This window comes from Rana temporaria, chromosome 12, assembly GCF_905171775.1.
Source record: "Rana temporaria chromosome 12, aRanTem1.1, whole genome shotgun sequence".
NCBI lineage: Eukaryota > Metazoa > Chordata > Amphibia > Anura > Ranidae > Rana > Rana temporaria.
Genome location: NC_053500.1, coordinates 23189613 through 23208395, shown reverse-complemented (window position 1 = coordinate 23208395; position 18783 = coordinate 23189613). Strand labels below are relative to the sequence as shown.

The 18783-nt window shown below is 46.2% G+C and overlaps 1 protein-coding gene and 1 pseudogene across 1 annotated transcript; one reads left to right on the top strand and one right to left on the bottom strand.

The window, feature by feature from the left end:
- The first annotated feature begins 454 nt into the window (after positions 1–454).
- LOC120919670 lies at positions 455–598 on the top strand (annotated as a pseudogene).
- A 1705-nt stretch (positions 599–2303) lies between these two features.
- LOC120918204 (androgen-dependent TFPI-regulating protein-like) lies at positions 2304–18324 on the bottom strand. Its single transcript, XM_040329695.1, has 6 exons — positions 18056–18324; positions 9996–10136; positions 7630–7731; positions 7389–7504; positions 4705–4856; positions 2304–3888 (listed from the first exon to the last, which is right to left on the bottom strand). Exons 1-6 carry the CDS (start codon positions 18203–18205, stop codon positions 3845–3847), a joined length of 705 nt encoding a protein of 234 aa, XP_040185629.1. The 5' UTR covers positions 18206–18324; the 3' UTR covers positions 2304–3844.
- Between the last annotated feature and the right edge of the window lie 459 nt (positions 18325–18783).

Genomic DNA, 18783 nt, shown 5'->3' with positions numbered 1-18783 from the left:
GTTGTGAATCGGTGTTAGTATGCAATTTGCATACTATACACAGATCACAATGGGAGCGCCCCCTAGCGGTCATCGCTAGAATGCAGCCTAAAATCTGCGTGGCATAAGAGCCTTATGCCACGCAGATTTTAGGCTGCAGTCGGCGTAACGAGTTCTCTGAATCAGGAGAACTTATTACGCCGGCGCAAGTCAGCAATTGCGCTGCGTAACTATGGTTACGCAAGCGCAATTGCTACCTGAATCTGGGCCAACTTCTTCATCTTCAGGTTTGGGACTTTGTTTTCTTACACAGTGGTTATTTAAACACACAGTTACTTTGGTAACATTTGTTTTCATTCACTGGTTTATTTGTGAATTGTATATGCACAATCCTATTGAGTCAGTTAAAGGTCTACAATCTTGTCCCTGTCATCCTTGGACAGCTATTTGGTCTTGGGCATGGCGGAGAGATTATTCTCGGCCTTTTGGCTAAGATCAAGTGTAGTATCTGTTCTTATCAGTTGCCAGGAGGTGGCGCTATGCTAACCGTCCCCAGTACACGGCGAGGTGGAAAGGGATGGCGGATGCAAAACCTGCTGGTGTGGAGGTGAAGGCCTTCTGATCGGGACGAAGAAACATGAGGTCGAAGCTGAAGGGCCGGGTCCCTGGCCTTCTGGCCTGGATTTGATGCAGTTCCTAACCTTGCCAGTTTCTCGAGAGGGAACGTCGACCCCACCCTACTGTTAAGGGGGGGGGGGGGGGGGGTCATACCATACGGCTAGTACCTCCCGATTATAATTGAGGTAGGGAGCGAAAGAGGCTTAAGGGCACTCTCCCTGAGCTTTCGAGCCTTTCCAGTAGGGAAGGGGGCTGTGACTGTCCGGGCTGTTGGTCAGGGTCCATTAAAAAGCCTATGGTGATGTGCCCCTGGAGTGGCAGTCCAAGGGTGCCGTAATTGCACTGGTGTTTTTACCGGCACTTTTGCTTTTTGGCACCTTGGTCACGTAACCATATTACCTTTTTTACACCTGCCTCTAGGGCCGGGCCTTTTGGCTAGGACCAGAGGAATTTTTGATTCATGGCCGGAGGGCCGGCCATCGTATTGCACGATGGTCACTTTTCACTCTCCCTCATCTTTCTTCTCCTGCACTCTCTTTAATTTACCCCCGTGTTTGTCACTTTATGTACTTTTCTGTTTGGTGCATGTTATTTGTCACTGTGTGTGATTAGTAGGGTGCGAGTCCTCAGGCCAGCCCTGAGCATCTTGGGAGTGGGTGGACATGGCCTTCTGGCTTAGTTCGCCTACTCTCATGGGGTCTCCCTTTCGCCTCCGTGTGAAAGCCCTCGGGCTTTCACATTGAGTATGCAGTGCATGAGTTTTTCAGGCGGGATAGCAGCGCTATTTTTAGCACTGTACCGCCTGAAAAACTCCTCAGTGTGAAAGGGGTCCAAGGCTTACCTGTAGGTGTTTGAGATATTTGCCAAAAGGTGTATACCGTTGTCAATGGCGCAGCCGCAGTGAGAACCCCCATTTATAAAAACGGCAATGCCGTATTTGCCAGCTCCCGAGGGCATGCGAGGAGTGACGTCTTCGCCGGCTCCGGCCAATCACAGCGCCGGAGCAGCGATACCCGGAAGTAACCTTCCGGGTATCTGTGGAGAGATGTCTGCGGCCAGAGGCGGACACGAGGACGGCTTTGATCTAAGGTAAGTAATGCATAATGAGCTAGTATGCTAGTCATACTAGCTCATTATGGCTTTGTCTTGCAGGTGATTTAGGGGGAAAAAAAATAAAAATTTAATCAGGGTTTACAGCCGCTTTCAAAGTCACATGACAAGGCACGCCCTATTAACTCCAATGGAACCTTTCTAAATCAGTGCGACTCAAGTCGCTCCAACTTAGAAAAAGATTCTTGGCACTACTTTTGGTGCGATTTCAATACGACATGCATTGAGTTCTGTTAAAGGAGTTGTATGCAAGCCACGATAAAGCCGCGCAGCGATATTGGATTCAAAGTCGCAGCAGGGTGAACCCAGCCTAATGGCACCAACAACCATAGGGTGGACAAGAGGGATGAGTTTGAAAACAAGCAGGTCCGTTTATGCATTCATCTGTTATGTCATATACCCACAAAAAGACATTTGAATCATAATAAAAAAAAAAAAAATAAAAAAAAAAAAAAAACACACACAAAAACAAACAAACACACACACACACACACACACACACACACACACACACACACGCAGTTCCGATTCGATTTGGTGTTGCATTACATGTCCACGCTGTATAAATGAATGAATAAAATAAGAAGACAACTAAGGATATTTATAAGAGTTTATGTACATACCAAAGGCTGGATGCAACAAACAATCAACATTTCCTTCATTAAATATTATCCTGGCCAATGCCAAAGCCCTTTGCAAAGGGGCGTCAAGTCTAACAGGCAATTACATTCAACAACCAAAACTGCTCAAGTATGATCCAGGACCCTGAAAATGGGATGTAACCCAATTGAATTTCTTGTGTGAAATTTGTATTACTTGTTTGTTAACCAATTGGAATGTTCCATCTGGCATGTTTGCTAAAGCTGTGTAAAGAATAAAAACCGCAGTACCTCTCCGCAGGCAGATTAAAGCAGTTGTACGAGATGCATACTAGCACATTATGCCATTGTCTTGCAGCTTTTTTTATTTTTTTTGCGTTTTTTTTTTCCCCCCTCAGCAGTTTACTACCGCTTTAAAGAAAAAAAAAAGAAGAAATGCTTCTGACCAGTTAACAAGGGTGTTTTTTGCATGCTCTTTGAAAATAAACCTGCAGTGCACTGAAGTACATGTACGGGATAACATGGAGAACAGGTATCCAATTATATTTGTGTTGATGTTAAAGAGGACCTGTTCTGTAAGGCTGGTAAATACAGGGCTCCAAAAATACATGACTACCAACCTATCTTTTGTAAAGCATATGGTGATAGAAAATGTTACTATGTTAAAGGGACAGGTACTCTTTAAGTGAGGAAAGCAAACATCTCTTGGAACATGCACCAGGCAATTCCTATGACAAAGACATACCGATTTGTGCCGAATACCACACCTTTGCTGTGATAAGCGTCTATATAGAACTTTTTACTTGCCAAACATCTTTAAACTTTATGAGCAAAGCTACACTGTGATTGGACACTAGAGGGCAGAACAAATCTAAATCTTAAAAGATTTAACTCAATAGCAAAAAAACACATAAAACAGTAGAAGTGTCACATATCAGACAATAATGGACGGGAATGCAAAATAAAAAAAACAAACAAACAAAAAACCTCCTTCTTTCTATGCTACAGTCAACAAGATGTCACATAAAAGTTGTTATAAACAGTCCATGTCAGAAAACAGCGCCAAAACCTCTCCAAGTCTTGTAGTGATGCACCACCCCCCGACATTACTCCTCCATCAGACAGCACAGCCACAGAACAGACTATGGCTAGACAGTGCATCCTTCAATATTTGGGTCCCCATCATGTAAACAGAGCTTATAATCAAGTAACTCTTTAAATCTCACTTGGCAGGCAGTGGTAAAAAAAAAAAAAAAAAAAAAAAAATACAATAAACTGTCCTGAAAAAAAAAGTGCTCCTGGGAAAAAAAAAATTTCCATCACTGATCTTATCGCCTGCATCCCATGAAAATACAGTAGTAATATGTAAGGTCGCTCGTCGAAATGTAGAATGATTTGCCTGTACGAATCAGCAAAAAAAAAAAAGATTAAAGTAGTTGTATTTCCCTGCCAGCAACAGAGGAAACATAATTGGATCATTAAAAAAAATAAAAATAAAAACTATAAACAATAAAAGCCCTGAATCATTAGTAGTGCCTTTAGTGGTTCTTTTTCCTCCTCCTTTTAGATGGTCGACGAGATCCTGTGGAGTAAAATGGCATAGGTTATCACTTCAGATAGCTAAAAGGCATATCATATACCGTATAAAAATACACACACATAAATAAAAACTCTAAAAGCCCATCTTCAGGATACCCAAAGCCCCCTTTCCACCCCCTCTGGATAAAAAAAAAAAAAAACACACAACTCCTTTGTTTACTTACCTATTGTCAGTCATGCAACACAATCTTTCTTCCTCTTCTGTTTATATCTAGCTGAGTTCTTCTATGGGTGTCCAATTTACTGCCTGCATGACATGAACACTTCCTATAGGCTGTCCACTGTCTGGGATCTCTCAGAAGAATGACATCATCCCCAGGGGATAGTAGGGGACCAAACAGCAAGTGGCCATTTACAGCAAGGGGTTAGCAGTCCCTGGTAACTGCCCTGTCAAGGGACCTGAATGGCAGATAAGTGAGCAACGTGGGGGAAAGAAGCCCCCCCCCCCCCCAAGCTTTTAAATTGCGCTGCATTGAGCCGCATGCAGCTGCAGCACCATGTAGTTTGGCAGTTGTGAAAAAAATGCCACAGATACTGACACAGGGGCACTATTAAAAATGAATGGTACCCTCATGCATCTGCAGTGCATTTCTCTGCAGGTCGGCTACGCATTTAATTTTGCGCACATTCCCCAGGTGCAGAGATGCAAACCTACTCTAATTGCTGTAAGGAAGTTTTTATGAAACAGTATATATATATATATATATATATATATACACACACACATGCATACAAAAAAAAAAAAAAAAACAACACACACACACTGTGAAGACAGCTATGCATATCAACAATAACTTACCCCAACGCCATTGATTCAAGAACTCTCCTATATAGTAGAAGGGAACCATGACGAGAAAACTTGACACAAAGAACACCGTCATTCCTATAGGGTCCAGCTTAGCAAGGATGGGATACACCCAGATATCAGCTGCATGATGCACCCATAGGACCCTGCAGAGAGATTGGTAGGTATTAGTATACAAAATAAAGAGAAGATAAAGACCCCTTCAGAAAAAAATAAAAGACAGCAGCTACAAACTTTTAATATTAAGATACTTACCGGTCCAGGAATCCAGCGGTGTCCTCACCCGAGCCGATTTTCCAATCGGCTCTCGGATGCTGCTGCCGACATCTCGGCTGAATGGGGAAGGAGGAGGGGGCCTGTCCAGGGATCCCGCAGTGTCTTCACCACCCCAGCTGATTTTTTCCATCGGCTCTCGGGCGCTGCTGCCGCCGCCATTGTTTGTAACGGGAACCGACAGTGAAGCCGGTTCCCTACTGTGCATGTGCGAAGCGCAATGAGCCTTGTGAATAGCCAGGCGGCGGGGTAAGGAGGGCTGAACTTTCGGGTGATCTCACAGGTGAGATCACCCAGAAGTGCAAGTGGGTACCTGTCAAAAACAGGTACCCGCTCCCCCCTGAAATGTGGCCGGGGGGGCGTTCGATAAGCAGAGCTTACACTTTTGGGTGGAGCTCAGCTTTAAGCTGCTTTGCTATAGAATATTCCACCCCAACATAACAGAACTCAGAGTAACAGTTTACTGCATCTGCTCAGCAACACCCACAGCAAAAGCAGATATTTCAACCTTTCAATACTCACTAGGAAACAACCCTCACATGTCCCCTTACAGCCTGGACTTTGTGCTGACGGGCACCACAAAGCAACCAAGAGAAGGTAAAGGATAAGTTCACTTTAAAATTATAATAAAAAAAAAAAAAGTCTGGAAAGCATTGTACCAGCAATCAGATCGCTAATGCTATGCAGGTCTCCTGCATACTGTCAGTGTATGGGCTTACCTCTACAGGGCATCCCGTACGCACAATCGGATAATCCCTGACAAGAACACTCAATGAACTACCATAGTGATACACAGCGTCGTAGTTTATTGAGAACTACAAGCCGACAGTCGCCAAGGATGTCAGGGCTTGTAGTTCATTCAGACACACTGAGATGTGCGTCTGAACGACGCAGCCATTTGGGCGGAGCCCCTCAGGGCCGCACTGTTTTTCAAAACAGTGGCAGCTAGTACTGGGAACTTTTCCCCGTACTGCTGCTACAGGCAGCGGCTGCAGCACTGGGAACATGGTCCATCCTAAAATTGGACGGAACATGTAACATGTTCCCAAAGGTGAAATTCTCCTTTAGCACGAGTGCTTGTGCCCAAGTATTTAAAGGGCGGCAGCACAGGAAATCATAGGACTTGTAGTCCCAATGCAGTAAACCACCTGACTGCTGAATGATATAAACAGTGCACACTTCTGGCCAGAAGTTCAGGGAAGTGCTGTAAGGAAAATAGGAGCAATGAAAATTAAAAAGTGAGTCTCTGGGGCAGAATAAGAATAAAAGCATTGCCAATAATTCATAAAATTGTGCTGCTAAAGGGATTATAACCGTGAAGGTGGCCATTTTATCACAACTTTCCTCCATAGTCATCGTGCAAGAATGAATACTGGTCTTTATCATTGGAACAGAAGAGTATTTTTTCTTTCTGCCCATAGCAAGAAATGCTATAAACTCTCACAGTGCAATGTACGAGAATGATTCGATAACGTCTAAAAGCAGGGGTGCCCAACCTTTTGAAGAGCAAGGGCCACTTAAGTGACTTGGTAACCCGTCGCGGCCACAATGAGCGGAGCGGGTGGATTGCCGTCCACTCTACTCTCAGCACACTAAACTTACAGGAAGTCTATGGCTCAGTGCAGGTAACCCACAGGTGCACTTCTCACATGTGACCCCCGGGCCTCTGGTTGGGCACCCCTGGTCTAAAGTCAGTGCGGTAGATTCAGAGAGAATTTACGCCGGCGTATCCATAGATACGCCGCGTAAATTCAAATCTGCGCCGGCGTATCTACTTTCTGTATTCAGAAAGCTAGATACGCCGACATTAGCCCAAGATACGACTGGCATAAGTCTCTTACGCCGTCGTATCCTAGGGTGCATTCTCACGCTGGCCGCTAGGTGGCGCTCCCGTAGTTTTCAGCGTAGAGTATGCAAATTACCTACTTACGCCGATTCACAAACGTACGTGCGCCTGGCGGTAGTTTTTTACGTCGTTTGCGTAAGTCGTTTTCGTCGTAACGTTGCTCCTGCTAGTAGGAGGCGCAGCCAATGTTAAGGATGGACGTTGTTCCTGCACCGAGTTTTGAATTTTTACGTTGTTTGCGTAAGTCGGTCGCGAAAACGGATGGACGTAATTTACGTTCACGCCGAAACCAATGACGTGGCGCGGGGACGCGCCTGATTTAAATACTACACTCCCCCTAGCCGCGGAATTTGAATTCCGCCGGGGGATTTCCGATCCGCCGGCGCAAGTTTCGAGGCAAGTGCTTTCTGAATACTGCACCAGCCTCTCAAATTTGCGACGGCGGATCGTAAATCAGATAGATTAGCGGATATTTAGATCCGCATAATCTATCTGAATCTACCCCAGTCTGTGCAGTTTTACAATTACACCAATTCCTGAACATCTTTTAGATACTTACCATGATAAGTACGCCAAGGCAAACAGAGCCAGCAAGCCAAGTCCACTTTTCCTGCCAGGATACTGGTGAGAATAGGCAAATACCTCAATGAGCACCAGAGGAAGGATAACGGTGTGCTGGAAAATAATGCAATATATATTATTAGCCGACACTGCACCAAGACCAAAACAGCCAAGTCAATGGAAATGATCAGCTCGCTTAGTTAGCAGAGGGACCCATGATCAGAACAAAGCCTCCTTACCATTGTGTGATTCAGCCATTCTGGAATGATGCTGTCCAATACCTTTGGATACACAAGCTCCCGATCATACACATAAAGACTCCAGAATGAAGTGACTACAAACTAGAGAGGAACACAGTGTTCGTTATTTGTAATTTCATACATACAATACAGACCATAGAATATCAAGAAGCTGCACCTAACACTTAATGCTTGAGATTCATAGTTGCTGGTTTATAAAAAACCAGAGCAAAAAAAAACTGAGCAAAGCACAGCTGTTGCTATAGAAAACCAATTAATTTTAAATTTTCACTGAAAAGGAGATCTAAATGGCAATTAGATGACAGATTATTTCACTCCAATTGTCCATCCCATTGACTGGTTGAGGAATTCTGAGATTGTATCTTTTCCTATATTGTGTCTTCCTGTCTCCTACCCCAGTTCTTCAGATGCCATCTAGTCTTCAATTAACCATTATTACAGGGCATCGGAGTCATTACACTATTTCCAAGTATCTTCACAGGAAAGGACATATCAGAAGGTGGTGGACAAACAACAAAAAGGGTGCAATTGCCTAGTGCATTACATCCAGCACAATAATTAAGGGATTAAAAAAAATACAAGTCCAGAAGTTTGCCTTCCAACCTCATGGAATTGTGAGGATGACAGAACCAGCTTATGCGTTTTGTGGGACTGACCTTCAAAATGTTGTTGCTCTGAAACACGTAAAGCTGGTTCTGGTATCCGCACAATTCCATGAGGTTGGAAGGTGGATTTCTGGACTCTATCGTTTTGACATGCCACTATTCCATGTTGTTTTGGGAGTATGATTTGTATTTATTAATCACTTAATAAAGTGCTGGAGGTAATGCACTAGGCATTTGCATCCTTTCTGTTTTCTTTGTGTAGTACCAGATTCCCTGATCTGAGGAGGGATGCACCTCCTTAACCACTTGAGACCCACGCTATTGACAAAGGATGTCAACAGCGCGGCTCTCAAGTGCCAAGTGGACGTCTTTTTAAAAGCATTACCCGCGCGCGCCTCTGGGGGGGCGCGCAGCAGGTAAACACTGTCCCGGCGCATTGCTGGGGAGCCGATGCGTGTACCTGGCGGCCGCGATGTCCGCCGGGTACACACGATCGTCGGGAACAATGGACGTGGAGCTCTGTGTGTAAACACAGAGCTCCACGTGCTGTCAGAGGAGAGGAGACAGATCTGTGTCCCTTGTACATAGGGACACATCATCGGTCACCTCCCCCAGTCACCCCCCTCCCCCCACACAGTTAGAACACACCCAGGATACACATTTAACCCCTTCCTCACCCCCTAGTGTTAACCCCTTCCCTGCCAGTCACATTTATACAGTAATTAGTGCATTTTTATAGCACTGATCGCTGTATAAATGTGAATGGTCCCAAATTTGTGTCAAAAGTGTCCGATACGTTCGCCGCAATATCGCAGTCCCAATAAAAAAAAAAAAAAAAAAAAAAAAGAAGAATTGCAGATCGCCGCCATTACTAGTAAAAAAAAAAAAAATCATAATTCTGTTCCCCATTTTGTAGGCGCTATAGCTTATTGCGATTTTTTTTACAAAAATACGTTGAAAAATACGTATCGGCCTTAACTGAGAAAAAAAATTGTTTAAAAAAAAAAAAAAGAAAATTGGGATATTATAGCAACAAGTAAAAAATATATATATATTTTTTTAATTGTCGCTATTTTTTTTTGTTTATAGCGCAAAAAATAAAAACCGCAGAGGTGATCATTACCACCAAAAGAAAGCTCTATTTGTGGGAAAAAAAGGACGTAAATTTTGTTTGGGAGCCACGTCGCACGACCGCGCAAATGTCAGTTAAAGCGACGCAGTGCCGGAAGCTGAAATTTCGCCTGGGCACAAAGGGGGTTTATGTGCCCAGTAAGCAAGTGGTTAACCCATCCAGCTGAGTTGCACAGTGGCCAATTCATTTGCATCATTTATGGAATGCTTTCCTATCATATCTGAGCTCTGAAGTGTCAAGTTTACATTGTTCCCTGGTTTATATCAGGAGGTGGAGAAGTGACACTTGGGTTAAAAAGAGCAATATTGCAGCTTTATCAAACCTGCGACAATTACCAACCACCAGTATAGAGTTATAGACACACTTAATCGTCTCAGTGGAGAAATCAAGAAGTCTGTAGAAAGCTGTAAGGTGGATTTACTAAAACTGGAGGGTGCAACTATTCTAACTTCATCTTGTTCAATTAAGCTTGGAAAAAAAAAATAAATAAAAAAAAAACGGAAGCTGATTGGTTTCTCTGCACAGCTGCAGAAGATTTTGCAGCCCCCAGTTTTAATACATCAACCCCTCAGAAACAATTTTTTTTCTAAAAAGTAATAAATACCCACCACACTGACTGGGAACACCAGCGTAGCGAAGGCAGTGTCTTTTAACCGAGTTAGGAAGGCGCATAATGGATTCCTAACGGAGAAGCACAGCTGGACAAGGTCGCATGTCACACAGACGCCAAAGAACACTGCCTGAAGAACCTGCAGAAAAAAATAAATAAACACAACTTGATAATGTTCATGAAGGGATTGTTAAAATGTAAAAAAATTAAATAAAAATAATAAGTGGGACAATACATGTGTGAATGTTGTGCATGTAAGGACTCAGAAGTCAGAGTAAGGTCCCTTTCACGTGGGCCGGATCCGGTTTGGCTCCTGAGCTGAGCGGACACAGCCCGGTCTGCTCTATGGGCAGCCGGATGTAAACAGACCAGCCATTCTTTACACCTGACTGCCCTCCGATCCGGAGACCCGGAGGTAGCTGGGTGTAAACAGGCACAAGTCCATTAACATCCAACTGCCCATACAGGAGAATGGAGGGTCCAGCTGAAAAACAGACATGTGGGCCCCGATCGGACCTCTCGTGTGAAAGGGGCCTTCCTTCAGATAATGGCTGCAGGTAGCTTCACTTAGTACATTTTAAACATTAAGGGGCAGATCCACGTAGCGCGGCGCATTCCTCCGTCCGGCGTAGCTACGCCGCCGTAACTTCGTTTTTTTTTGTATCCTGAAAGAATTTCCGCCGTAACTTACGGCGGCGTAGCGTAACTTAGGCGGCGTAAGGGCGCGCAATTCAAATTAATGTGATGGGGGCGTGTTTTATGTAAATATGTCTTGACCCGACGTAAATTACGTTTTTTTTTTCCCGTGGGGGTATCCCAGTGCGCATGCTCGAAATTAAACCAGAGCAAGCCAATGCTTACGTCGGTGACGTCATTCTACGCAAAGCCCTATTCGCGAACGACTTACGCAAACGACGTAACATTTTCAAAATTCAACGCGGGAACGACGGCCATACTTAACATAAGATACGCCTCATATAGCAGGGGTAACTATACGCCGAAAAAAGCCTTACGGAAACGACGTAAAAAAGCCGTATCTAGCTATTTGCATACTCGACGCGTAATTCGACGGAAACACCACCTAGCGGCCAGCGTAAATATGCACCTACGATCCGACGGCGTAGTAAGACGTACGCCTGTTGGATCGAGCCCAGATTCAATCGTATCTTGTTTTGTGGATACAAAACACAGATACGACAGGGGAACTTTGAAATTACGCGGCGTATCCATAGATACGCCGGCGTAATTCGTTTGTGGATCTGGCCCTAAATATTCATGTTTCTTTGCCTTTAAGGGCCTGTCCACACCAGATGCATTGCGCTGTGTTGGGTGCCCTTGCCCAGCCCACAGACAAGGCAAAAAATCCTTCTTTCCTATCACAGCAGTTGACACCTCATGCTTCAACTAATCCATCGCACTGCGGCCAAAAGAACTGAATGAACTGTCACTTTTCTGACATTTCAAGAAGTAGCAGATCAGCGCCGCACATCACACAACAGCAGCCATGTGATAATGCATGATTCTGGGGCTAACCAGCTCTAAAAAGGTCAGCAATTGCAGCAGTTAGTTATCCAACTAACATTACATAAAAAGCTGTTTTATGCGGTTTTGTCCGCTGAGCACTACCACTGCAAAAGCCGACAGATGATTCGCATCTCTCGGATTCCTTAAATTCTCCCGGCATCAGATATTACATTACAAATCAACTAAAGGAGACAGGTCCCTGCGCCAGGCCTGCAGAAGAGGATTAGATGCAGGTGTAAAGAGCAGTTCATTTCTCAGTGTATTATGGTAAGATGGGACCAGCTGCTGAGGATGAAATGTTAGAACTCAGTGGAAAAAGACCTTGGAACAACAAAGATCTAGACATCCAAACACACCACATCCATTATCGGCCATCCTCCACATCCATTTGTCAAGTCAATTATGGCAGAAAGCGAGGCTCACCTACAAAGAGAACAGCGTTCAAAGATTACACTGGCAGGTTTCCCAAGTTCCAGGATCTGTATATTCTCTTCTGCATCCTGTCTATTTAATGCATACAGCCCAAGGCCTCATGCACACTGGGCATTCAGCTCTGGTACATGGGACTCTGCCATTTAGGTGCAAGAAGAGGCACAACTTCCACAGGCAGCCTGTAAAAAAATCCTCCATGAGAGGCAGACATCTGCTGCAGCTATATGGCGCGCTGGGCGGTATAAACATGTATATCGCAACGCTGGCAACTAGAAGAGGGCGAAGAAGAATCTTATGTATAGGAATGAGCACATTTACACTTCGCAATTTGGAATCGCGGGCTGCATTTTGGCCCGTGTAACGAGACCCTTGCTCGCTCGCTTCCGCTCCCCCGACACTCCTCTGCTACTATTGAGTCAGCTTGCAGATCGCAACGTCTGAGGGTTCGGTCATCCAAGGCTCCGGGATCCGAACTACAGCTATGTGCCGTTCGGAATCCATTAGAACAAACACCAGGCAGGCTGTATGTAAGTTCAAACAGGAAGACCTTTAGGCTGCATTCACACTACAACGTGGCGTACACGGCATATTTTGCCGCGATTTGTTTAACAAGACATTTACATTGATGTCAATGCCGAACGCCGAAAGCCGCCTGAAAAAAAACGGTCCGGGACTTGTTTTCAGGCGGCAGGCGTACGGCGTGAGATGTGAACCATCTCATAGACATCAATGGAAATTCGCCCCTCCAGCGGCACGAGCGTCGTGCTTCAGGCGTATATACGCCGAGGTGTGAATGCAGCCTTATTGGAAGCACACAACACACTTTTATACAGAATTTGGAACATCCCGCCCCCAACAACCGCTTTCCTATTGGTCAATTGTAAAGTACGTGTAGTTCTCCTTCAGGTCCTCTTACCAATGCAAATGAGGACTTGAAAATGGGTTCAGCAGGGATTGGTCCGATAGCTTGAGTAGAAGGACTGCTATGTGTAATGAGACAGAAGCCCCAGGGGGCAATCAATGTACACAATAGCCAGACACAGAACAATGGAGCCGTCTGGAGCCTTAAGACAGAGCAGAAGACCCCCCACTGTGTAACAGATTTCAAGGAGGAACACTTCCGCATTCCAAGGTCCATGACAGCCCTCGATTCAAAAAAAAAAAAAAAAAAAAAAAAAAAAAAAAATCGCATTGGCAATCGCAGTACAACATGCATTTGGGTGCCATCATAAGTGCAGGAGCATCTTTTGGGGTGACAAACGCACATAGACTATAAGATGAAGAGTCAGCAACGCGTCCTCCCGATAAAAGTACTTTATTGATAAAGGCGACAGTGTGCATAAAATTGTGTAGCGGGAATGCCAATTCCCGCTACACAATAATGTGAACGGGGGGCCAATAGTTGCAGCTTTAAAACCATAAACACAATCTTAGCCCTGGTTCACACGGGTGCGATTTGACATGTCAAATTGGCGGCATTTGCCGGTGATCTGCCGAGCTGGTTCCGGCTATCGTGGAAGTTCCTGCGCAGGCGCAATCTGATATGCAGAGATCGTTCCGGCTAACGGGAAAGTTCCTTCAAGGACTGCGCAGGCGCAAACTTGCCGACGGAAATCTCCGAACCTCGGCCGGCATCCAGGGCGACGTGGATTTCGAGGTAAGTGGCCAGTCGGCCTCACGTCCTCGCTGCGCTCGGACGGCTCGCTGCGCTCGGACGGCTCGCTCGGCCTCCTGGCTCTTTTTTTTTTTTTTTTTAACATCCTCCAATCCACGGGGATGTTAAAGAATGAGCCTGGATGCCGGGCGAGATTCGGAGATTTCCGTCGGCAAGTTTGCACCTGCGCAGTGCTTGAAGGAACTTCCCCGTTAGGGGAAGCTTAAGGACAAGTCACCGGCAATTAGGGGTGCAATGGATCAAAAAACTCATGGTTCGGATTGTTCCTCGGATCAGAGTCACGGATTGGATCATTTTTTGGATCACCACCATATATAGTCCCCACTGTAATGTCCACATCTCCCCACGTCAGCCCGCACTCTAGGGAGCTCACCTAGGCCGTCGTCGGGTGTACCAAGATGGCCGCCGCTCGAGCTAGGCCAAAGCCACGGCCTTTCCTATGGGCTCAATCCGCAAATCGTGTGGTGTGCCGATCCACAGACGATCAATGACGATCTGTTGCACTGGCAATGGTACCGCCCTAAATCGGTGCGATGACGCATCTGCAGCGATGCACCGATTTCAAAAAGTAGTTTCTCTATTGCTTTTTGCGATTTCGGCCCGCGATTTACATTGACATCTGTGCAGAAACCGAACAGAAATCTGTGCAGAAACCAGACAGAAACCTGTGCAGAAACCAGACAGAAACCTGTGCAGAAACCAGACAGAAACCTGTGCAGAAACCAGACAGAAACCTGTGCAGAAACCGGGACTGACCAGCAGGAGTGAAATTGTGCGAGTTCAGCTGAACTCGCACGGCTTCACTCCCGCAGCTCAGTGTGAACCTGGGCAAAAAGGAAGTCCTACACAAAGACCATGAGCAACACTTCGACCCTTGACTCCATTCACACTTCGCAATTTGGAATCATGGGCAGAATCGCTATGATTCTGCCTGTGATTCCAAATCGCTTGTCAATTGCAGCACAACAATGCACAGTGCATGTTTGGGGTGCCATTATCCTCCAATGTTACCCCAACCATGATGCAATTGTGCTGCAATAGTCGTACAGCAAATCACATGAAGCTTGTCACCCAAAAAGGAGCAGAAGCTTATTTTCCGTCGCCATTCAAGTGAATTGGCTGCCATATGCGGCACGTAAAATCGTGTGAAAATCGCACTGTCAAAAATCACATAGACCATTTAATCCAGACCTACAATACAGGTTGTGTGCATTGAATTTTCCTGGCTTTAATGATGGTTGTACACCTTGCTACATAACCAGCATTCTGGTATCTATTCATATTGACCTTCCACCGGAGGATTCAATATTTGATGACTTGCAGTAAAATGTTATGTCTAAATTTCCTTTTTACCCTCTCCTTTGAGGACCATAAAGATTTTCTAGGGGGTAAAGACCAAGTGTAAGCAGTCAGCTTTGTGTGACTAGGGTACAAGCGAGATCAGATATAGAACAGTTGATAAAACCAATAGGGCAAGGTTTAAAGTCTTCTTGGCTTGCAACAACACAAAGCAAAGTGCAACAGCTAATAGAAACTTGGCCTACAAATGCTGTCACTGCTTTGCGGACCAAAACTACCTGAATACGCTACACATGGGGGTGTACAAGTGTGCAGCCCCCATTCTCAGAAAGAATGGGGGCTGATCAGTCACAAGTTAATATTTTCTTTCACCCAGGTTCACACTGAGCTGCGGGAGTGAAACCGTGCAAGTTCAGCTGAACTCGCACAATTTCACTCCCGCTTGTCGGCCGCGATTATAGCGACATCTGTGTGCAGTTTCTGCACAAATGTCAATGTAAATCACGGGCCGATTTCGCAAAAAGTAGTACAGAAACGACTTTTTGAATTTTGATCAGCATGCGGCTGTCTCTGCTCGACAGAAGTCAATTGTTGGGCGTAGTGTATGCCCAGGGACATTTTTTTTCATTGCAACCATGATGGGTGGATCATAGGTGCAGAGCCAGGCATCTGCAGACTCTTCCTCCAGCTCAATGTCTGGGATATTTAGGTGGACTACAAGTGTGCCAACCACTGTACTGGTGTTCCATTGAAAAGGCTCATGAAATGTACTGTACTGCTTTTCAATAAACTTTTCTAAAACTAAAAAAAAACGAAAAAAAAAAAAAGGAAAAGTAAGTCTGCCGTGGTGGCAGATGAGACTTGTAGTTCATTCATTCATAGATCTTTGTAAATGAATGTCAACATGCACAGTTGTGCAAATTTCAAAAGCGACAGCGGTCACTGGATGGGGGATGCAACATGGTGGAGTGAGCCTTTAAAGGATAAAGGGCCAGATTCTCGTAGAGTTGGCGTAGCGTAAGCCATTTACACTACGCCACCGCAACTTACTGGAGCAAGTGCTGTATTCCTCAAGCACTTGCTCCGTAATTTGCGGCGGCGTAGTGTAAATGGCCCGGCGTATGGCCGCGTAATTCAAAGGGGGCGGCTTGTATTCAAATTAAGCGCGTCCCCGTGCCGATTGAACTGCGCATGCGCCGGGCTGAAAAATAGCCCAGTGCGCATGCTCCAGCTCACGACGGAAAACGTCAATGACGCCGACGTGAGCGTCATTGACATAAAGTCTTATTCAAGAACGACTTAGGAAAACGACGTAACCGACGGAAAAAGCCGACGCAGACCCGACGCCATACTTAACATGGCATACGGCGGACTGGCGTAAGGTTACCCCTCATATAGCAGGGGTAACCTTACGCTTACGGAAACAACGTACGCGATGACTACGCAACGCAAATTTGTTCGATAATCAGCGTATCAGGCTCATTTGCATAGTCAAATGAGACCTGAACGTAAACGCCACCTAGCGGTCAGCATTGTATTGCATTTAGGATCCGACGGTGTAAGTGACTTACACCAGTCGGATCCTAGCCTAATTCCGGCGTATCTTGTTTTGCGAATAAAAAAACAATGATACGGCGGCGGGAATTTCTACAGATACACCGGCGTAACTCTTTTGGGAATCTGGCCAAAAATCATCTTTTGGAGCATGTTACATGCTACCCCCATATTTAGGATGTAACGTGTAACATGCTCCAGCTGTGACTGTGGGCAGGAGATCCTGCGTCACATTCTGAAAACAGCATAGCTATCAGGGGCTCCTCCTACACAGCTGTGTCATTCATAGGAATCTGTGAATGAGAGAACTACAAATCCCATCATCCATCAAGGCAAATGGCTTGTAGATCTTAACGAACTGTGAGGACACTGATGAGCATTTTCGTAGCTCATTCACAATCCCTGCAGCTTTCCAACTGACAGCCCGTATATAAAAGTACAGGCAGAAAGCTGTGGGGCTTGTCTGCAGAAGCCCGACCATTATACCCCTGATCGTGGGCGAAATGCTCTGCGGAGTGCTGTGTGTAGGGGGGGGGGGGTAAATAAAATGCACTTTTGCCCCCTGCAAAATCATGCGCATTTATTTTTTCCCTAAAGAGATTAACTTAGCCTCTGAAAAGTGCATGCGCCGTTTTCAGCATCGCAGAGCACTGTAACTGTCAGCAGGGCATTACCCTGTGTGGAGGGTCTTTGCTGCGTAGGTGGGTCAGACGGGTACACCGGGGTGACTTCACAATGAATGGCAAGGCAGAGCACATAGAATGGTAATGGACATTACTACAAAGTGTGAGTCCGGGGCCTGCCTACCCCCGTGAGCGGCCATCGCCTCCTCGCTCCGGACTGGGCATCACCTCCTCGCCCCAGCCATCGCCTCCTCGCCCCAGGCATCACCGCCTCGCCCCGGACTGGGCATCACCTCCTCGCCCTGGGCATCGCCTCCTCGCCCTGGGCATCGCCTCCTCGCCCTGGGCATCGCCTCCTCGCCCCGGACTGGGCATCGCCTCCTCGCCCCGGACTGGGCATCGCCTCCTCGCCCCGGACTGGGCATCGCCTCCTCGCCCCGACTGGGCATCGCCTCCTCGCCCCGACTGGGCATCGCCTCCTCGCCCCGGGCATAACCCCCCCCCCCCGGGCATCACCTCCTCGCCCCGGACTGGGCATCACCTCCTCGCCCCGGGCATAACCCCCCCCCCCCCCGGACATCACCTCCTCGCCCCGGGCATCACCTCCTCGCCCCGGACTGGGCATCCCCACAATGCACCTGCGTTACAATCACCCTCTAACACACTACATTGCAGTGCACTGCAATATAAAATATATATATATATATATATGTATTTAATATATATCTTAATGCATTGCCTATTGCACCATTTTTTTGTAATATATATATATATATATATTTATATTACAAAAAAAATAGTGCAATAGGCAATGCATTAAAATGGATGAGCTACCCTGACACAACACACATAATAATGTGCACACCACAATGGAGCCGGCTGGTGTGAATAGGCCCCAATACTGGGGGATGGGTAAAGAAGCATGCAGGGTCCTGTCAGATCATCTCTCACCTGGTTAAGGAAGGTCAGATACTTCCACCTGCCCCCGTACGTGTGGGCCCCGTGTCCCTGCGACAAGCTGGTGATGAGCACATTCTGCCAGACCCCGAACACACACCAGGCCAGGAGCCCCACATGAAGGACGAGCCCCAGCGCCGCCATCTTGCTGCACCCACTCACGGGAGCTGAATGAAGGCGCCGCTGCTCTGTCACACTGCTGTCACCACCGGACGCTGACAGATGCTCGGCCTAGAGACAAAGTACACCAAAGGCGTTCAGGTTACCAGGGGGAAAACAGCAGCTGGGATCATGTCCCCGGGAGGGCTGGATGCGAGAAGAGAAGACGGCCATGTTTATGGAGACCAGATTGTAAGGTTCTCACACAGAGTCCGCCTAGAGTCCTTTGTGGAATTAAGTCCTTTATGTCAGTGGACAGGTCGTATTTAACAAGTTATAGCATCGCATAACCCACACATGGCTGCCCCTAACATAGAGAACAGGAATGTTATATGAAGTATTCCACAAAATGGCGTCCTTGGCTGGGTCTGACTATTATCTCAAAAAAGGAGTTGTTGCCATTACTGTTTAGTAATATTATTTCAGTGATAAGTTGCTGCCTCTAACAGTTCCATATTGCTTTTTCTAGGTATATAGTCAGAGAATGTCTGGACGTGGGACGGGTATAACAGTTACCTCAGAAAATGGCTGGTACCCCTGGGTGCGACTTTTACCTCAGAAAA